Source organism: Ictidomys tridecemlineatus, chromosome 4 (genome assembly GCF_052094955.1).
Source record: "Ictidomys tridecemlineatus isolate mIctTri1 chromosome 4, mIctTri1.hap1, whole genome shotgun sequence".
In the NCBI taxonomy this organism is placed as follows: domain Eukaryota; kingdom Metazoa; phylum Chordata; class Mammalia; order Rodentia; family Sciuridae; genus Ictidomys; species Ictidomys tridecemlineatus.
The window spans coordinates 157,496,645-157,515,532 of NC_135480.1; the positions used below are offsets into that span (position 1 = coordinate 157,496,645).

The 18,888-nt window shown below is 33.9% G+C and overlaps 1 protein-coding gene across 6 annotated transcripts in view; it reads right to left on the minus strand.

The window, feature by feature from the left end:
* Psip1 (PC4 and SRSF1 interacting protein 1) overlaps positions 1 to 18,888 on the minus strand; it is a 49,264-nt gene that overhangs the window by 5,378 nt on the left and 24,998 nt on the right. For 3 of the 6 annotated variants that reach the window (XR_005733952.2, XR_005733951.2, XM_021728209.3), the window contains exons 6-14: positions 15,311 to 15,407; positions 14,075 to 14,150; positions 7,724 to 7,952; positions 6,463 to 6,581; positions 3,652 to 3,707; positions 3,013 to 3,083; positions 2,724 to 2,825; positions 2,395 to 2,608; positions 904 to 1,015 (exon numbers count right to left, since the gene is read on the minus strand). Coding sequence is in view for 4 of the 6 variants with exons in the window: in XM_021728209.3 (XP_021583884.1) it covers positions 904 to 1,015; positions 2,395 to 2,608; positions 2,724 to 2,825; positions 3,013 to 3,083; positions 3,652 to 3,707; positions 6,463 to 6,581; positions 7,724 to 7,952; positions 14,075 to 14,150; positions 15,311 to 15,407 (1,076 nt within the window). In the remaining 2 variants the exon portion in view is untranslated. Of the gene's footprint in view, positions 1 to 903; positions 1,016 to 2,394; positions 2,609 to 2,723; positions 2,826 to 3,012; positions 3,084 to 3,651; positions 3,708 to 4,542; positions 5,193 to 6,462; positions 6,582 to 7,723; positions 7,953 to 14,074; positions 14,151 to 15,310; positions 15,408 to 18,888 lie in introns of those variants that run through there. The other 3 variants (XM_040285829.2, XM_005327995.4, XM_021728211.3) reach the window with 3 other exon arrangements.

Sequence of the window (18,888 nt, forward strand, 5' to 3'; positions counted from 1 at the left end):
GAATTGAACTCAGGAGCACTTGACCCCTGAGCCACATTCTGAGCCCTACTTTGTATTTTATTTAGAAATAGGGTGTCACTAAGTTGCTCAGCGTCTTGCTTTTTCTTGCTGAGGCTGGCTTTGAACTTACCATCCTCCTCCCTCAACCTCCCAAGCCATTGAAATTACAGGTGTCCATCATGGCACATGGCAGAATAAGAATTTTTTATCTGTGATGCCAACATACATAGATTTTTTAATTACACAATTTGAAGGGATGCTTGATTCCACATCCTTTGAACAAACAAAAATTTTGGACAACTACAGTTGTATAGGATTACAGTATAAAATAATCAATGATTCTACATCTAAATTGTTAATGCATTTATCCTTCCACAATTGAAGGAATTTTGAAAGCAAGACATTAACATTGTATTGGGACTGAGAATACGCAGCTCAACGGTAAAGCACAAGAAAAAGCCATGTAGAAAGATAGACTGGGGAAAACTGTTTTTTATAGAATTCCTACCTAGCTCCCATTTTCTTGAATACAGTAGGTAGCAAATTATTTGTATACTAGCTTTTGGGGATTTTAGGTGCTGGGTAGACACCTCTCTTGCCAATTTACAATTTCCTTATTGAACTCAAGGATCAAACTCTATCACCCCTGCTGGTGCTATATAGAGTGCTTACCCTAGGTTCTACCTTGAGTACTAAATCACCTTGCTAAAGTATTGTGGTCAAAAACTTATGATTACAAAAAAAAAAAAAAGAAAAGAAAACATGATACAGGCGCTACTCTGCACACCTAAGTCACTCTGAGTCAGGAGTATCACTGGAGCCAGGAGTTCAAAGCCAGCTTGGGCTATACAGCAAAACCCCACCTCAAAACACAAACACAGACCCATTAAAACATGTCCTCACTTTTTCTTACTGCTGGCCTCATGGTTGTCTTTACTTTCTTCATTGCTATCTCCATTATGCTGTGGCTGATTACTGTCTTGAGCATCAGATCCTCCATTCAGAGTCTTTGAACCTTTAAAAGGATTCCAATGGAAATACTTTGTTAAAGATTCAAAATAAAAAATAAAACATGGCTCCTAAGTTTCTAATACTTAATTTTAGGATTGGATTTTGATGCCATTTCAGGAATATACAGGACAGCTTCACTGTCAAGTAACATCACTAAAGTCTTTGTGCAGCTAATGCACAGAAATAAATAGTTACTGCATGTACTTATGGGTAAAGGAATAATTAGAAAAATAATATAGTTGTTAATTTTTTATTTACACATAAGCAAACAAAAAGTCCATTAATACAATTAAAAAATAATATGCTCAGCATGACTAAGCACAATAGCATGAACCAGAATACTCCTATCATCTGTAAATACAGCAACTTTTAGGCTCCACCTGTTATGCTGTTTGGTTTTTGTTTTGTTTGGGATACTGGGAATTGATCTCAAGGCCCATTTTAACCAATGATTCACATCCCAGCCCCTTTTTAAATTTTGAGGCAGGGTCTCACTAAGTTGTTTAGGACCTTGATAAGTTACTGAGGCTGGCCTTGAACTTGTGATTCTCCTTCCTTAGTAGCCCATGGCATACCACCATGCCCCAGTTAGCGTGATGCTGTTTTGATCAAAATATTGAGGGGCTAGGGATGTGGCTCAGCAGTAGAGTGCTCACCTAGCATATGTGTAGCCCTGGGTTCAATCCTCAGCACCACATAATAAATAAAGGTACTGTGTCCAACTACAACTAAAAGATTATGTGTGTACGTGTGTATGTATACGTGTGTGTATGTATATATATATATATATACATACACACACACACACACACACATATACCATTATTGAACCCTGGGGATAGGTTTTGTTTTCTGTGGCTGAGAAATGAAAGCTTGACTAGGAAGTGAATCCTCTAGGGAGGAGGAGACAATGTTCTAGATAGTTTTTACATTCCTCCGGTCATTTGCCCCATTAACTGGTTTTTGTGTTAGAACCCTGACTTTAAAAACTGACACGATTTCTTGTTCTGAGGGCATGCTGCTGTGCTGCTTAAGTGGTTTGACAGGCCCATCACACATTTTTACCAAGTCCTCTGCAGTGTTAATATCTCCACTGTCTGTGTTACCATGATCACCCTGATTCAGAACCATTTAAGACTACCTCAAGGCCAGTGAAAATACAATGAAGCCTCATTGTTGATAACAATGTTTTAGTAGTCACTTCCTATGTAATAAAGCCATATTTAAACCCTCCCATCCAATTCCATGCTGAGGATTAGACCCACAGTCTCAAGCACAAGCAAGTGCTCTACCACTGAGCTACATTCCCAGGCTTCGTAAAACATTTTTAAAAGGAAATCCTGGCAAACAGTTTTTTAAAAACTGGCTTCAGATTATACATACCTGTTTGTTCTTTTTCTAGCTTTTTGTTTGGGCCTTTCTTCCCTTGATCTTTGGTTTTATTCGCTTCCTCATGTTGTCTTTGTTCAGCAAGAGACTTATTCAACACTTGTGTGATGACAGAATCCCCTTCACCAACCAAAAACATGTTCTTAAACTTGTTATACAACATGGTAGACTTTTCCATGATAACTTGACTAACCTTGAATCGCCGTATCTGAGAAAACAATATATATTTATAATTGTTTCCCTGGTTATTTGTTTACTTATACTTATTTTTTTAATGAAGTAATAGGACAATGTTAAAAGCCTATGTGAGTTGATATACTTACTTTTTTCAGGGTTGTAATCATCTCTGTGTGTTTCTGAGCTTGTTGCATTGTGACCTGAAGTGAAGCAAGTTCATCCAAGGCCTCAATGCATCTGTTCACATCCTTCATGACAAAATAGTAATTGTTAATTATTTCACAGCATATATAATTTATTTCTGAAGATTTTTTTAAAGTCAAGGCAGTACAAATTAACCAGTGATTGTCCCTTTTATCTTAAATTAATTCAATGAGAAACAAAAATGAAGCTATAAAAGCAGCACTGTATTTTTAAAGGAAGTTAAACACTTACAAGATTATCAATTTTGAGTGAATTTTTTATTTCAGCATGTATCCTTTGAAGTCGAGAATCCATTGATGTTTCTATAAATTAAAATATGTGAAAAACAGTAAATAGTTTTTCCAACACCAGTGTTTTTGTATAATCTGCTTTATAATGGAAAGAAACTGTGGCTTCTTAAAAATATATATTTTACTAAGAAACTCTTTATAGATGAACAATTGCTTAAGAATAAGAAGTTACCTGCAATTTTTAATATATAGTTTAGGAAAGCAACAAACAGCATGAAAGCACAAAATAAGCCATTGTCTACATCCAATGAACTCTATACACCAATCCATAAAACATCTGCCTTACCTTATACACTTAACCCTAATTAAGCAATCTGACAAAAATGAGAAAGTGTTTAGCTTTTGTCCAAGTTAGAAAAATCTGACATCAAATGACAAATATTAAAATACAAAGATTACTATTTAGCAAGTTCACCTAGTTACGCTTAAAGTACAATGTAATTTATATAGAATTTATCAGGAATCTGAATGTTTTTGTAGGACATAAGAAAATGAGGCTGATTCTGAAGCCAATCATGAAAAATTGTCTACAAACTTTCTATGTATGCTTTTATACGTCGTAGAAAGTGAAATAACTAACCTCGCTTCTTCTCCACTTTCTTAACTTCTGGCTTCTTTCCTTCATCTTTATTCTGCCTATCAAATGTTAACACAAATATTTCAAAACATTGGAACTTTGTGACTATGATTACCAAATGCCCACAATCCCTTATGTAAATAATAAAAAATTTTCCTTATAATAATAAATCAATAGCTTAGACCACAAAGAATTGATTACAGTGTTTAGAACCAGAGCTCCACAGCATTAGTACAAATATAAGCAAAACTCAATATGCTAAATTAAATCTAACAATCTTTTTTTAGTGACTTCACAAAATGATTTTGGAACTGTCACAATGAAATTTTCTTTCCAACATGAAATATATTAAAAGCCCACTTTCAGATCAACAATCTACAATGGGAAGAATACTATAAACATTTAACGGATTCTACATCACAATTATTTTTAAAAGCAGCACATTTAAAACAGACCAATTTAGGGCTGGAGTTGTAGCTCAATGGTAGAGCGACTGCCTACATGAGGCTTTCTGGGTCTGATCCCCAGCACTACAAAAACAAAACAGACCAATTTAATTGTTCATCACATCTCCGAAGTACAGGTAATTTAAGGGATTTTGAAGTAAGCGTCAAGATTAAAATACTGTTTTTAAGACACCTATGAAATTTTTTAAAAATTGGGGAAGGGGAAGCCATTATCAAATTAAATGACATCCACTAACATTTATATACCATTTCAAATGAAAAGGTACCGTTTTACTATGAATCACAAAAATAACCATTTAAAATTGAAATCGTAATTTCTAGTACCTTGGCTTGGCAATCAGGCCATACTATAAACCAATTAAAATAGACAAGAACAAAAAATATCTAAAAATCAGGTTTTTTTTTTAAAAAAAACTTTATTTTAAAATTTTGGTTACAGTTTCATTTTTTTCTTAACAAGTCTACTGATTAATCTCTCAGGATTTAAAAAAAAACAATCATTAAGATTCTAAAGAATTAAACAACAAGGAATGTCAAGGGAAGGGCACAATTGCCCCATTCTCAGGGATATATAGCTATTCCAGTTAATACCTAGCTTCAAAACAAAATGAATTTTTATATTTTCTAAATGAAATAATGTACAACCACCATCTTCATCTAGAATTGTTATAACTTTCAAACACAAAGCTTCATTTTAAGCTTGGTAAAAAACTTAACAGGAATGATGGCAGACCTTAGGATGTAGTGTGTACCTTACAGGAAATTTTGTTTAACAATCATAACACAGTAATAATGCCATTAATAATGAAGTCCTCAATTTAGAATCTGGAACATTCTTCCATCAAGGGGGGGGAGGGGGAAATTCAGTCCAATGAGTCTGTCTCAAGATCTTCATCTCTTGTTTGCTCCACTTGTATTCTCTTTTCAGTAACTGGATTAATGCTTTGAGCCCAAAATGAGATATATTTTTTATTACTGTAGATTACATGTTGTTTGGCTGGGAATACAATACAATAAACTTTATTTTGCATAATGCATTTCACACAAGTTGCATCTGAAATGCTTTACAGAGCAAAACTGTCCAAGTACAAAGTTTTGTAATAACAGGAGAAGGAAAGAAAACACAAATATTAGAATTTGAGAAAATTACATTGGAGGACATTCAAAAGAAACTGAAATACATAAAAAGATAACTTTGAGATACTGAAGAAGGGATGGGCTATTTTACTAGGCAACAACTAATTCTGTATCCTAATTTTGGGAGCACAATGAAGTTAAAAGCAACCAACAGTCCAACAAATTTTCAGTGAAAATATAGAGAAGGATAGGTAACAAAAAAATATTTACAGAAGTGGTCAAAGTCAACAATGGGGAGTAACATTTCTGAACTTCAGATCACTTTTTAAAATACTCCCACAAGAGGCTAAAGCTGCTCATATAGCCTCCGAACAACTAAGAAGTCAGAGGCAAATGCTATATTTATAGTCTTGTGGCTTATGATTATTTTATAATATAAAAAAAATTATTCAAGGATGTTTAGAGTTTCACTGCTCATTATCTTTGTCTTTAGTGACATAGAGCATGTTTATAAAACTATCTCCTCACTATAAATAACAACAACAACAAAAAAAAAAAGTGTAAGACATTTCACAGGAAAGAAAAGTATTTCAGAGAAAGAATTCAGAAGTGACAGTCTAAAGATAACCAGGAAAACAAAGACATGAAGTCTAACAATCATCACTGCTATCATTTTTCATTCTATTAATAAAATTATTTTATACAATAAAGGGGAAAGAAATCCCCCATGGTAAGTATATACCATCTCCAAGTATCAAAACTTAAGGGAAAACAGATTTGAACTTGATTTATAGTGCACACATTCAATGTAAACCCTGTTAGCCGCTGGATTTACTTTACTGGCTTCGTGGGTTTTCACCTGTGCTTTTGTTATTTTTGCTGGTCTTTAGGGGTAGGCCTGCTGGTGGTATAACAAGAATATATCCCGCATTCTTTCCCCACCAATATATTATCACCACTCTTTCTATATTTATATATCACAAAGAAGAGAGGATGAGTACAATTTTCTGCAAAACCAATAGTTAAAACTTATCTGCACTTTCAGTTTAAACTGAAAAAGAATTCACAGGGTGACTGCCTCCAAGAATCTCATCCTTCACTCAGAAAATAATGAAGCCTGAAATATCATCTTCATATATGGAAGATTTTTCTAACATGGGAAAAATTTCACTTCAAAAGGCTTCATAAAGTCTGGAAAATGAAGTCTATTGTTTAAAAAACCCATGCTAGCTTTAAGAAAACCCAAAATTTAGAATAAAAAAATACTTACTGCTCAGTTTCCATTTGTTCCTCTTGCTTGCGTTTTCGATCTGCTGCTTCTTTCTCATGCTGGCCTTTCAGCATATTCCTCCTGTGAGCAGTCTGAAAGTTTCGTCCACCCTTTCTCTTCTGTTTGAGAATCAGGATGGATTTAATTAACTATCAAGTCAGTGACTAGTAGCTGTAATGACAATCTCCAGAGAAAAATAACTAGTTTTGAGAGACGTGTTTAAATTAGTAATTTTAAAAAACACAACTGAATTTTGCACATCTCTGCTCTACAATCTTCACTTTCCTTTATGATTGTGGATTTAATAGTCTTCCTCCTGTCATAGTAATTTTATGTGAATACTGATAAGCACACTGCTGAGCCTATTTTGTTTAAAAATTTTAGCTTTGAAATATTAAAATGTGAGAAAAAAACAGGTGCAGTGGTGCATGCATGCCTGTAATCCTAGCAGCTTGAGAGGCTGAGGCAGGAGGATCAAAAATTCAAAGCAACTGGGAGGCACTAAGCAACTCGGTGAGACCCTGTCTCTAAAATAAAAATGACAAAATAGGGCTGGAGATGTAACTCAGTGGGGAAGTGCCCTTGAGTTCAATCCCAATAAAAAATAAATAAATAAAAGAGAGAAAATGTCTATGTGACCTGGATCTGTACATCTCTTAAGGCTATTCTGTTTTTCTACACAAAAGGACACATAGCTTTTTTTTTTTTAATATTTATTTTTTAGTTGTAGTTGAACACAATAGCTTTATTGTTATGTGGTGCTGAGGATCAAATCCAGGGCCTTGCATGTGCTAGGCAAGCACTCTACCACTTAGCCACAACCCCAGCCCAGACATATAGCTTTAATAAGTTTCCCAAACAAGATTTAATGGCATCCAAATAAAGTTACATATAAATGACTAAACATACAATAAATAGGCACAAAAATTTTCGTTGGGGTAAATAAAAATATATATAGAAATACACCTTATATTTACATTTGTCTTCACGTCACAGCCAACTTGGCTTATTTCCTACATTCGCTTATTTTCCTAGGTGGGATTATTGGAAGTACATATTCAATTTTTCTGACTATAATTGTGAGAAGGGAAGATATATACAGAATAGAAAATTAAGTTTCAAATGTACTTGTAATGTAGTCAGTAGAAGTCTATTAAGAAATATAAGAATCCAGGTTAGCTTTCACAAAAATACTGAATACTTAAAAACTATCTAAAAAGAACTTAGAACAAGTATTTTATATGATATATAAACTTTCTACCTTTTCACCTTCTTGATCATCTCCTTCTTCTTCAGAATCAGAGGTTGATGTAACCCCTGTTTTAGCTAAATTTTTCCTTTTTGATTCAACTTCTTTTTTCCCCTCTTTTTTGTCAGGCTCTTTTCTTGGTTTATCTTCTTCCTTCTGGCCCTCTTCATCCTTTTTAAGCTGCTTTTTGGGTTGTTTTTCCTCTTGCCCCTTTTTCTTACTTTTGTCTTCTTCAGTAATCCTATTTTACAAAATGCAATAATGAGCTTTTATTTATCATTACTTGTCATTCATCTATACTCTTGTATTCACCAAACAAGTATTTTAGATGATAAAAATAATCCACATGCACACCTGTAATCCCAGCTACTGGGGAGGCTGAAGCTGGAGGACACGAACTCAAGTCCAGCCTGCACCACTAAACAAGATCCTCTCTAAAGAAATGTAGCAGTATTGCTACTTAAAAATCAATCTAGAAGCTGGAAATGTATCTCAGAGGTACAGTCTAGTATATACAATGCTCTGGATTCAGTCCCCAGTATACAACATACCGCACCCATACAAAGTAAATCTACAGAAAAGTAAAAGAAATTCTGTAACAGAACATCCTTTTGATATAAATTAGAAGATACAAAATTAAAGTGTCATTAGGTTAATAGAAAGTGATTTTCCCCCATTTTCCAAGTTTCCTTTCATGTAATTCATTTGTTCAAAAACATAATTTGAGCACTAGCCATGTGCCATGGTACTTACTGTTTTTAACTCTGAGGAAATAGCAGTATATAAGATGAGCAAGATCCCTGGATCTTGTTGTGTGTTTGGGGGCTATATTTTAGGGTTGTTAGTTTGATGATTGGTGATGGTTTGTTTTGGGTTTTTTGTTTTTTTCCTGAAGATGCTGGGAATTAACCAAGGGCCTTGTGCATACTAAGCCCACATTCTATCATGAAGCCATACCCTTGACCCAACTTATGGGAGCTTATATTCTATATATTTGTAAGAATAAATTATTTTTTTTTTTAAAGAGAGAGTGTGAGAGAGAGAGAGAGGGAGAGAGAGAGAATTTTTTTTAATATTTATTTTTCAGTTTTTGGTGGACACAACATCTTTGTTTGTATGTGGTGCTGAGGATCTAACCCGGGCTGCACGCATACAGGCAAGTGCGCCACCATTTGAGCCACAACCCCAGCCCCTATTTTTTAAAAGTAGACACACTCAGAAAAATTGAATTGCAGAAGTGAAATCAAATGTCATTTTTTAATTCAAAGAAGCACTCTTTTAAATATATGGCAAATTAAGCATGATAACAAACAGTACTAAGCCAATTACGATCTAAGTACTCCCACACATTGCTAAAATAATTCAAACTACCTAACTTATTCAAATATCCTAATTATTGCTGGATAATAATTATGTGAATATAAATAGTAGAAATAGGCTATAAAAGGATAATCAGATGATGCAAATGCTAACAATTACTTTTATGGCATACGTGTTCAACTAGAGAACTCCTTTATAAAGACTTAAAGCTGTCTAAAAACTATGACCTTGGGCTAAGGATATAGCTCAGTTGGTAGAGTGCTTGCCTCGCATGCATAAGGCCCTGGGTTCAATCCCCAGTACCACAAAAAACAAAACACTATAATCTTTTTACTATCCACGGAATTTTACTGAAATTTTCACAGATTAAGATGGATCCCATGTCATTTGGTCCAATGCCATCCAGATAAATGAGATATGTGATGCAAAATGTCACATAATAAACCCACTGATCCCCCCCCCTATCAAATAAGTGCTTCCTTGAATACTTAGGAGACTTAAGTTGGAAAAGAAAAAAATGTCATCTTTTACATCTTCAAAAATTTGTCAGAAATCATCTTTGGGTGTGCTTATTTTCAAATGTCAGATGGGTTTCACCTCTTTTTCTTAAAAATGGTAATATTGTCAAGTCAAATGTAAAAACAATTTCTGTGGCTCTTAATATCAACTGACTGCTTTCTTCAAACTGTTTTGGAAGTAGCTATTAAAAAATACAAACTTCCTCTCACCCAACAAATCTACTCCCTGTAACACATCTTAAACCAACAAACTTAAACACATAAAAACAACAGATAATGTTTGTGTGTGCACACAAGATGCACTGGGTATTAAACCCAGGGCCTGGGGCATGGGTTTAATATATGTTAACTTCTAATAACTTAAAGACTAATACACAACCCCAAATCTCAGTGGCTTGTTAACAAATTTGTTTTACTTTATGTGAACATTATGAGTTGCTTTTAGCTCTTCAAGTGCTATACCACTGAGCTTTATCTCCAACCTAGATAACAATGTTTTTTAAAAGCAAGCATCCAAATATGGAATAGATCTTTAAAATGATAATACCTATACATGGAATGTTTTACATATGTTTTTTTTAAAAGTGGCTTTAGAAAAATATTTTCATTTGTTGTTGATGAACCTTTATTTATTTACATGCAGTGCTGAGAATTGAACCGAGTGCCTCACACATGCTAAGCAAGCACTCTACAATTGAGCCAGAACCCCAGGCCCAGGCATATATTTTTTAAATGTGGGGCTGGAGATATAGCTGAGTTTTAAAGTATATACTTAGAATATAGGAGACCCCTGGGTTGAACATCTAAGCACCGCAAGCGGGGGAAAAATAAAAGCTGGGCATGGTGGTGTACTCTTGTACTCCCAGCTACTTGGAAGGCTGAGGCAGGAGAATCACTTAAGCCCAGAATATCCAACCCAGCCTGAACAACATAATGAGACCAGACTTCAAAAAACCAGAACCAAAAAGACTATTTTAAGGTCAAAGAAAGAGGATTACTTCAAAATTTTTTGAACAGTATCAAAGCAAAGAAGTCTCATGAATCTAACTATCACTACTTGCCACCTTTCATGAACTACAGACTTGTAACAAACTCTCTCTCTCTCTCTCTTTTTTTTTTTTTTTTTTTAACAATGCTGGGGCTTACCCAGGGGCTCGGGCTTGCTAGGCAAGCACTACATCACTGAGCTACATCCCTAACCTGGCAGTTTATCTTTTTAATAGTTCAAGGGACATTGAGAAAATTATAATTTTCAAGTCTTTTTTTTAAATATTTTTTTTAGTTGTAGGTGGACACAATACCTTTTTTTAAAATTTATGTAGTGCTGAGGATTGAACCCAGGGCCTCACACATGTAAGACAAGTGTTCTACCACTGAGCCACAGCTCCTCAGCCCCTCAAGTCTTCTAATATATGTTAACTTAAAGACTAATACACAACCCCACATGTCTCAGCGGCTTGTTAACAAATTTTTCTTACTTTATGTGAACATTATGAGTTGCTTTTAGCTCTTCAAGGCTCTGTCTATACTATTATTGCCATTTCAGTACCCATCAGGAAGAAATAGTCACTAATACATCCACGCTGTTCTCATGATGAAGAACATAAGTTTCAAGAGTTTATGTAATTTAATGCTGCACTCCACTCCACTCACAATACACAACCAAAGGTAGCTACATCCAACGCCCAGCATACATTCAGCAGGAATAATAAATAAATGTTGTGAGCTCCTGCTATTTTAGGATTATTTATTGCCTGAGCAAAAAGCTCACTAATATAGAAATTGTATCAAACAGGGATCTCAGATATGCTAGCAAGTGCTCTATCACTGAGCTAACTCCCAACCCCTTTACAAATTTTTAATTAACAAATAACATTATTATTTATGGGACACAATATTATTAATCTGAAGAATATATACAATGTGTAATGATAAAATCATAGTAATTAGCATTTCCATCTCCTCAAATGTTATTCTGTGTTGGGAACTTTCAAACCCTTCTCTAGTTATTTTGAAATATAAAATTATTATAAACTACAGCTATCTTACTGTGGTATATAGAACATCAGAACTAATTCCTCTTTTATCCAACAATATTTTCATGCTGGTTATCCAATCTCTCCCATAGCAAGAATTCCATAAATATCAACTTCTCATTTTCTTTTCTTGGCAGTTCATCTTATGTCTTATTCAACCTTAGCCCCTCCATTCCTTTCTGCTGCCCCAGCTGTCAATGACCCCTATTCTACTTTTTACCGAATATATCCATGGGTAAAACTGTAGAACTATAACAACTTGAAAGAAGGAAATGTGGTTTGGGGTAAAGGGGTTTCAAGGTAGAATATCAGTAGCTTGAACTGATTATTACCAAGATAAAGTTGATATGGTATTTAAGAAACTGAGTTCAAAAAAAAAAAAAGCCTCTGTTTCAAGTAAGGATATAGGATTTTCAAATTCCCATATCCTAGGGTCAAAGATCTCATAAAGGGTATAGCTGCTAGTCTTAAGAATTCAAACTGGAATGCCTTAATTCTTCAGATGGACACATGACTCCAGAGGGGTGGTTTCTTAGGAAAACCTATACACTTAAATGCCTATAATTAATTAAAAAAAGATAAGAACATATGGGAAAGTATTATGAGTGAGACCATTGAAGCTGACTAGAATTAAACACACAGTATGTACTACCAAAAAATGACATTAGATTGTATCAAGAGAAAATGTGATCTAAAAAGGCATGCTAAAGCCTCTGAATCCATATAGTCTGAAAGTCACTGAGAAAGCAGCTCAGCTGACAGGAAGGGCAAAATTAGATAATTTCCATAAGAATCAGCAAAAAATCATGGAGACAAAGGCACTAGAAAGTATACTTCAAGGGAAAACTGGGGCCTAATCAGGAGAGATTCCTTATATTTAAAAATAGGGGAATCTCGCAATATTTTCCTTCCAAATTGATTTCCCAAGGAATAATGACTGCAAACTTGTTTACCTCCAGGTAAACGATTTCTTAATATCGCTACAATAATTATACCATGTTGTGTTTCTGTACCACTATTTTTTAATTGACAAGAACTATTTATGATGTAAAATGTGATGTGTTAGTGGATGTATACATTTAAATGGCTATTTAACTCCTATTACCCCATAGATTTTTTTTGTTTTAGTGGTAAGAACGCTTGGAATCTATTCTCCTTATAATAAGTATACAATAACAATATATTATTGTTATATGTTACTGTTTTTGAAAGTAATTTTCTTAAAAAAAAAAAAAAAAGAGAGAGAGAGACAGACAGACAGATCGAGACTGGGTCTTGGCTATAATGCCCAGGAAAGCCGAAAACTTCCAAGCTCAAGTAATCCTCCTTCCTCAGACAGAGGAACTACAGGTGTGTAATACTTTAACAGCTAGCTTAGAAGTAAAATAGGAGTTGGGATTGTACAGCACTTGCCTAAACACATGTGAGGCACTGGGTTTGATCCTCAGAACCACATAAAAATAAATAATAAAATAAAGTCTTTAAATATATTTTGGTTGAAAAGTACAATTCTAGTAATGTTCTATAATTAAGTTCCTATAAAAATAATTCGTTGATCCAAAACTTATAATATATAAGCCCATTCTTAACATACCTCATTTAAGCTTTCCCTGCAAAACTCTTTTTTCCCCCCCAATACTGGGGATTTATCCCAGGATTCATACATAACTAGGTAAGTATTCTATACCACTGAGCTACACCCCCACTCTTTTATTTTGAGACAGGGTGTCTCAACTAGGTTGCCCAGGTTGGCCCCAAACTTGTGATGCTCCTACCTCAGCCTCCCAAGTAGCTTACAGGTGTGTGCCACCTCCAACAAAATTTTTAAACACAACGGCTATAAAAAGGTTTTCCTCCTTACCATAAATGGTTATGAAAGGCAGCAAAGGGGGAAAATGTTTACTTTTTTTTTGATAACTAAGTGATTATTCCAAAATACTTAAAAATCTTAAATATACACTACAATTTTAGCACCATTTTAAAATAAAGCACCTACTCTGAAGGAGCTAAAAATACTTGTGGATACCACTTCAAATATATTCTCTCGGGCTGGGTTGTAGCTCAGTGGCAAAGCATCTGCCTTGCATTCGCAAAGCCCTGGGTTTGACCCCCAATTCCAAAAAAGACAAAAGAAAAGAACCCCACCAAAAAAAAAAAAAAAGATTAAAAAAATATATATATATTCTCTCAAATTCCTTCAACAAGACTATCCTGCCCAATTTTCTTTTAGATTTTACTCTCTTTTACCAAAGTAACATTATATCTTCATATACTTTAAAAAAAAAGTCTTAATAATAACCACATATTTTCAGTTTTTACCAATTTTTACATTTTACAATCCTCCCCATGATTTTTGGAAATATCAAAATAGGAATAGTAACATCCCTTAAAACAAGAGAAAACTTGTAAAAATGCAAGTGATATATCCTTGTTTGTAATCAAAGGTTTCATTTATTGAATAATCAATTATACATTAAAAATCAACTCACATGTCACTCTCTGAAGGACAGGGCTGTTTTACCATTTTGGGTCTGCCTCTTGGTTTTGGAATCTTGACTTCTGTAGCTAATATTCATGTGAAAAAAAAATAATTAGTTTCCCTTTAAAATGCAAATATCATTATATAAAGATTACAAAATTTTATACATCAAGAGTTTATTATTTAGTCGCCTATTACAGATAACAATAATTTATTAAGTTTTAAAAATCATGAATCAAATGAGAAACAAGCCAAAAAATTTAAAGATCAGCTATTATCAATTTGTCCTTGGTATGCTTGAGAGGGCTTAAAACAACATTTTTCATTTACCAGTAATGTCACAAAATTTAACTTTAAAGTATCACATACGTTCCTATCCATATCAGAGTATTATATGTACATTTATTTATACACACACATCTTTGGAAAGCTTATATCAAAATTCACTGAGTTTTCTAACACCCTTAATTTGACCCATTACAACACTATTCAATTCCAAAACATGTAAATAAATTTAATTCTCCCCTCTGGCTATTATGCATCGTAATCCTTTTTCAATAAGAATCCTATTATGAAGTAGAAAAACATTCTCTATTTTTGTTAATTTTCTTTTGCATACTCTGTATTAGGAAGGTCCTTTTCAAGAGATTTACAACTTGCCAAATTAAGAAAATATTAATGCTAATGAGAGCTGCATATTATAAATATCCTCATAAACAAAGAATGTAGTAATTTAATATATTAACAACTGTTAATCAAAGGCTGTATTTGTTCTTTGAATATGGCTCCATTTACAAAGTTTATGCCTCATAAATGATAAAATAAGCCCATTATTCCTGGTGGTTTTAACCCCACTCTAGTGTCATTTGCCAGTATCTGTGGAAAATTTAATGGGATTAAAAACAAAAAGATAACGAAATTCACGATTATTTCAGACTTAAGCACTGCATAATGACATTTCTGTCAAAGACAAACTGCATGTACAATGGTGGTCCCATAAGATTAAATGGCCTACTAATGTCAAAGCCTTCTTAGATTTTCTACATACCCTCTATGATGTTTGAACAACAATGAGATTGGTTAATGATGCATTTCTCAGACCATATCTGTAACAGTCATTAAGAAAATGCATGGCTGTAACCAAATGCCTATTTACTTCATTCCAAAACACTTGAGGCAACAACACTTTAATGGATTGGAATATTAATCACAAGCCAAGCAAATATTTAAACATTAACAATCCTACCTGCAGGTCGTCCTCTTTTAGGACTCACTTTTAGATTAACAGATGCTGATGCTGTTGTCACTACTCCTGCCTCCTCGGTTTCTACTTGTTTTTCTGCCTGAATTACAAAAATTCAATTAACTTATTTAATAAGCAGTATACAAAGTTTAATTTAATGGTAAAAATATGCTAGTCAATATGAGTCAACAAATATAAGCAAAATTTCTAGATGATCTTTTCTGAACAATCAACTCATTAGAATAAAATCCTCAAACTTTGCTTATAATTTTAGGGAACAATTCTTCATTTAAAAATATAAAAACCTCACCTTTTGAAAATGCTGACTAAAAAAAAAATCATTTGTAAAAATAAAGCTAATACTTTTGATGCAATGGGAACCAAAGTATAATGCGATGATGCTATAACTAACATACTTCTTTCTCAAAGTCTCTAACTCTCTAACTTTTGTTAATACTCAAAAAAAATTTATTGGTACATTATAATTATACATAATAGTGGGCACATAATATATTTTTGAACCAAGACTGATATCTGATGTTTTCCCCTTAGGGTTATTCTTATTTTCTATAAACAGGAATCTTAGCAAATTATAATTCACTCTGATAAATTTTGGCATTAACTCTCCTGAGAATGGTTCCAAATAAGAATCAGTAATTACTGAGTAAACATTATAGTAGAATAAAGGTTAAAAATGACAGATCAGATGCACAAGGCCCTGGGTTCAAATCCCTAGTGCCACAAAAAGGAAAAAAAAAAATTTAAAAAGGTCAGGGCTGGGTTGTAGCTTAGTGGTAGAGCACTTGTCTACTTCACATGTGAGGCACTGGGGTCAATCCTCAGCACCACATAAAAATAAATAAATATATGTATTGTGTCCACCTACAACTAAAAAATTTTTTTTTAAATATTTTTAGTTGTAGATGGACATATACCTTTTTATCTATATATTTATTTGTATGTGGTGCTGAGGATCCAACCCCGTGCTTCACATGTATGATGAGGCAAGCACTCTACCACTGAGCCTCAGCCCCAGCCCAAAAATATATTTTTAAAAAATGACAAATCAGAAAGGAAATGCAAACATGTAGCAGTTGGTACTGATCATAATAGCAAAGGAAGGAAAGAAACTGAAGGAGGGATCAAACAGAAGAATGAAAGAACCATTTAAGAGCTGCTTTCCCATGGTTTAGAATTCAGCATTAACTACATTAATAAAAATAAAAGCATTCAAAATATGTATAATCTTATCTCTTTAATAAAAAGGCAGTTTACCCTTTTAATCAATAGGCTATATGATTTACAAACATGATGCTCAGTGTGATAAGCATGTAGAAAATTTGTATATTAGTTACTGATGATCAATAATGATCAATACATGGGTACCACCTTTCCTTTCTGAAAGTATTATTATAAATGAATACTGGAAATAAATAATGTATATTTTAGCAAATCCATTTCTGAGAGTGTATTCATTTCTTCTTTGCTGGTTTTAAAAACATTATTATTGCTTTTACAATTGAAACATAATAGTGCAAAATCAAGGTAAAAGTTGAACCCAAGACTACATGAGAGCTCTTTCCCAGATTAATAGAGCGCACTTAAAATTCAGTTCAAATCCATCAGCTATTCAGAGCAAAAAAAAAAAAAATCCCCCAAAACAAACAAACAAACAAAAAACCCCACTTGGAAATAAATCAAAACAGCAAGTAAGAATTATAGGTGTAATGGATTATTTGCAGCAAAAACAATGAGTTCATCAATAATTAATAAAAAATATTTTAACACTTATACTAAAGATCAATTCTACTGCAGACATGGATTATTAGAGAAAACTCATAAGTCAAAATCATTCCTCATGAAAACAAAAAATATTTGATCTAGAAAAATTACTAATTATTAAATACACATATTTAAATTTTTAAATGCAAATATTTTGACTAGATTCATGTCCACGTATGGTACTTGATCTCACTGAGATCTCTAACCCTTTCACTCATTTTCTCTGTATCAATTACCCTACTTTCTAGCTAAACTACCTTCCCTTGAGCCATCCAACACACAAAATCCTCAAGGAAGTACTATTCATGAGTTTCCTCAGTCTCTCTGCATCCTTGATTTGTAGCACCTGTCCCACAAAATCCCATATGATCCAATTCTATTATATTATTGTATAATAATATATATATAAAAAATACAATTCTACATTCTATGTTAGAATTCCCAAGCTCATACTGAGCCTGCTGGGGGCAAGAGGGGGAACAATACAAACATGCATTCACTTTAAGCAATCTCAGTTGGGATCTCAAAGCCATTCATTATATCCTTTAACCCCACCTTTTCTCAGAATAGCTAGCATAAATTTGTCATCCATTCTTCCTTTTACTATACCTAAATGTCTTGCTTTGAGAATTGGGTCTGGTTGATTGAGCCAGTAAGAAGTAATTCCCTTGATTTCCACATCTCCCTAGAATTTTTATAGCCTCCTCCTCCATCCTTCCCTGTATTGAAGAGGCCTACCTCTTCCTTCTTTGGTCAGTTCCTTCAAATGTGCCCTCCCTCTCTCATATCAGTATGTACTTACATTCCATATCTTCAATCTTTTCTAGTTGTGCAAAGAAAAAATGTTAAGGCATCTACAGCAAGTACTTTTTCATTTTCAATACTTTACCTTATCTATGCAAATCCTTGCTGAGTTGCTTAATACTTCTTCCTTTGCTTCACAGATTTCAAAACTACTTTGTAACTTTACCACTAAACATTTTCTCAGTCTGGGGGTGTGGTAAAGTACTTGCCTAGCGCTCGGGGTCTTGGGTTCTACTCCCAGTACCCAAAAACATTTTATTCTACAATTCACTATCTGATTCCTGTCCTTTTTATTCATCTACATGGAACCAAAGTACCTTGAGGGAACCTAACTAGACCTTACTGGATCCTCTATCACTCTTGTCATTCTTGAAATCCTCCTCTCCCTTGTTTAGCTTCATATCCTCTCTTACATTTCTCCTGACAATTCATTCTCAAAAGAGTTTTGTAGAGCTACCTTCCCTCTCTTCCATTATATTCCCCTGGAATTCCAATTTCTGCAATATGTCCCAATAAACATTTTCCCTTGACCTCACATATCTCATATCTTCATATCAGCAACTGCATTTTTTCTTTTCCCACTCTGGTGCCAAAACAAAATGTATCTTCATCATGATTTCCATAGGTGCTTCAATTTCTTCTCCCCACACACCTGATGCCAAACCAGCATTCTCTGTCTTCTTAGTATCTAATCACCCACTCGAAAACCTGGAAGTCATTCTAAATTCTGCCGACTCTTTACCATCCACTTTCAATCATCAACTTACCCACCTAAAGTGCTTTTAAATTGCACCTCACACCTCCACTACTAAAAAGAACCTATAAGGTTCTTGATCATTCCAATCTCATGCCAACTCTTTAGAAACTCCTTCCATAACCTAGTCAGTTATCAAGTCACTGTTCTAACTCTCCACGTTACCATTCTTGCTCTACATGTTTATAAGCATGCACTGTAGATATCACAGGTTCCATTCCAAATCACCACAATGAAGTGA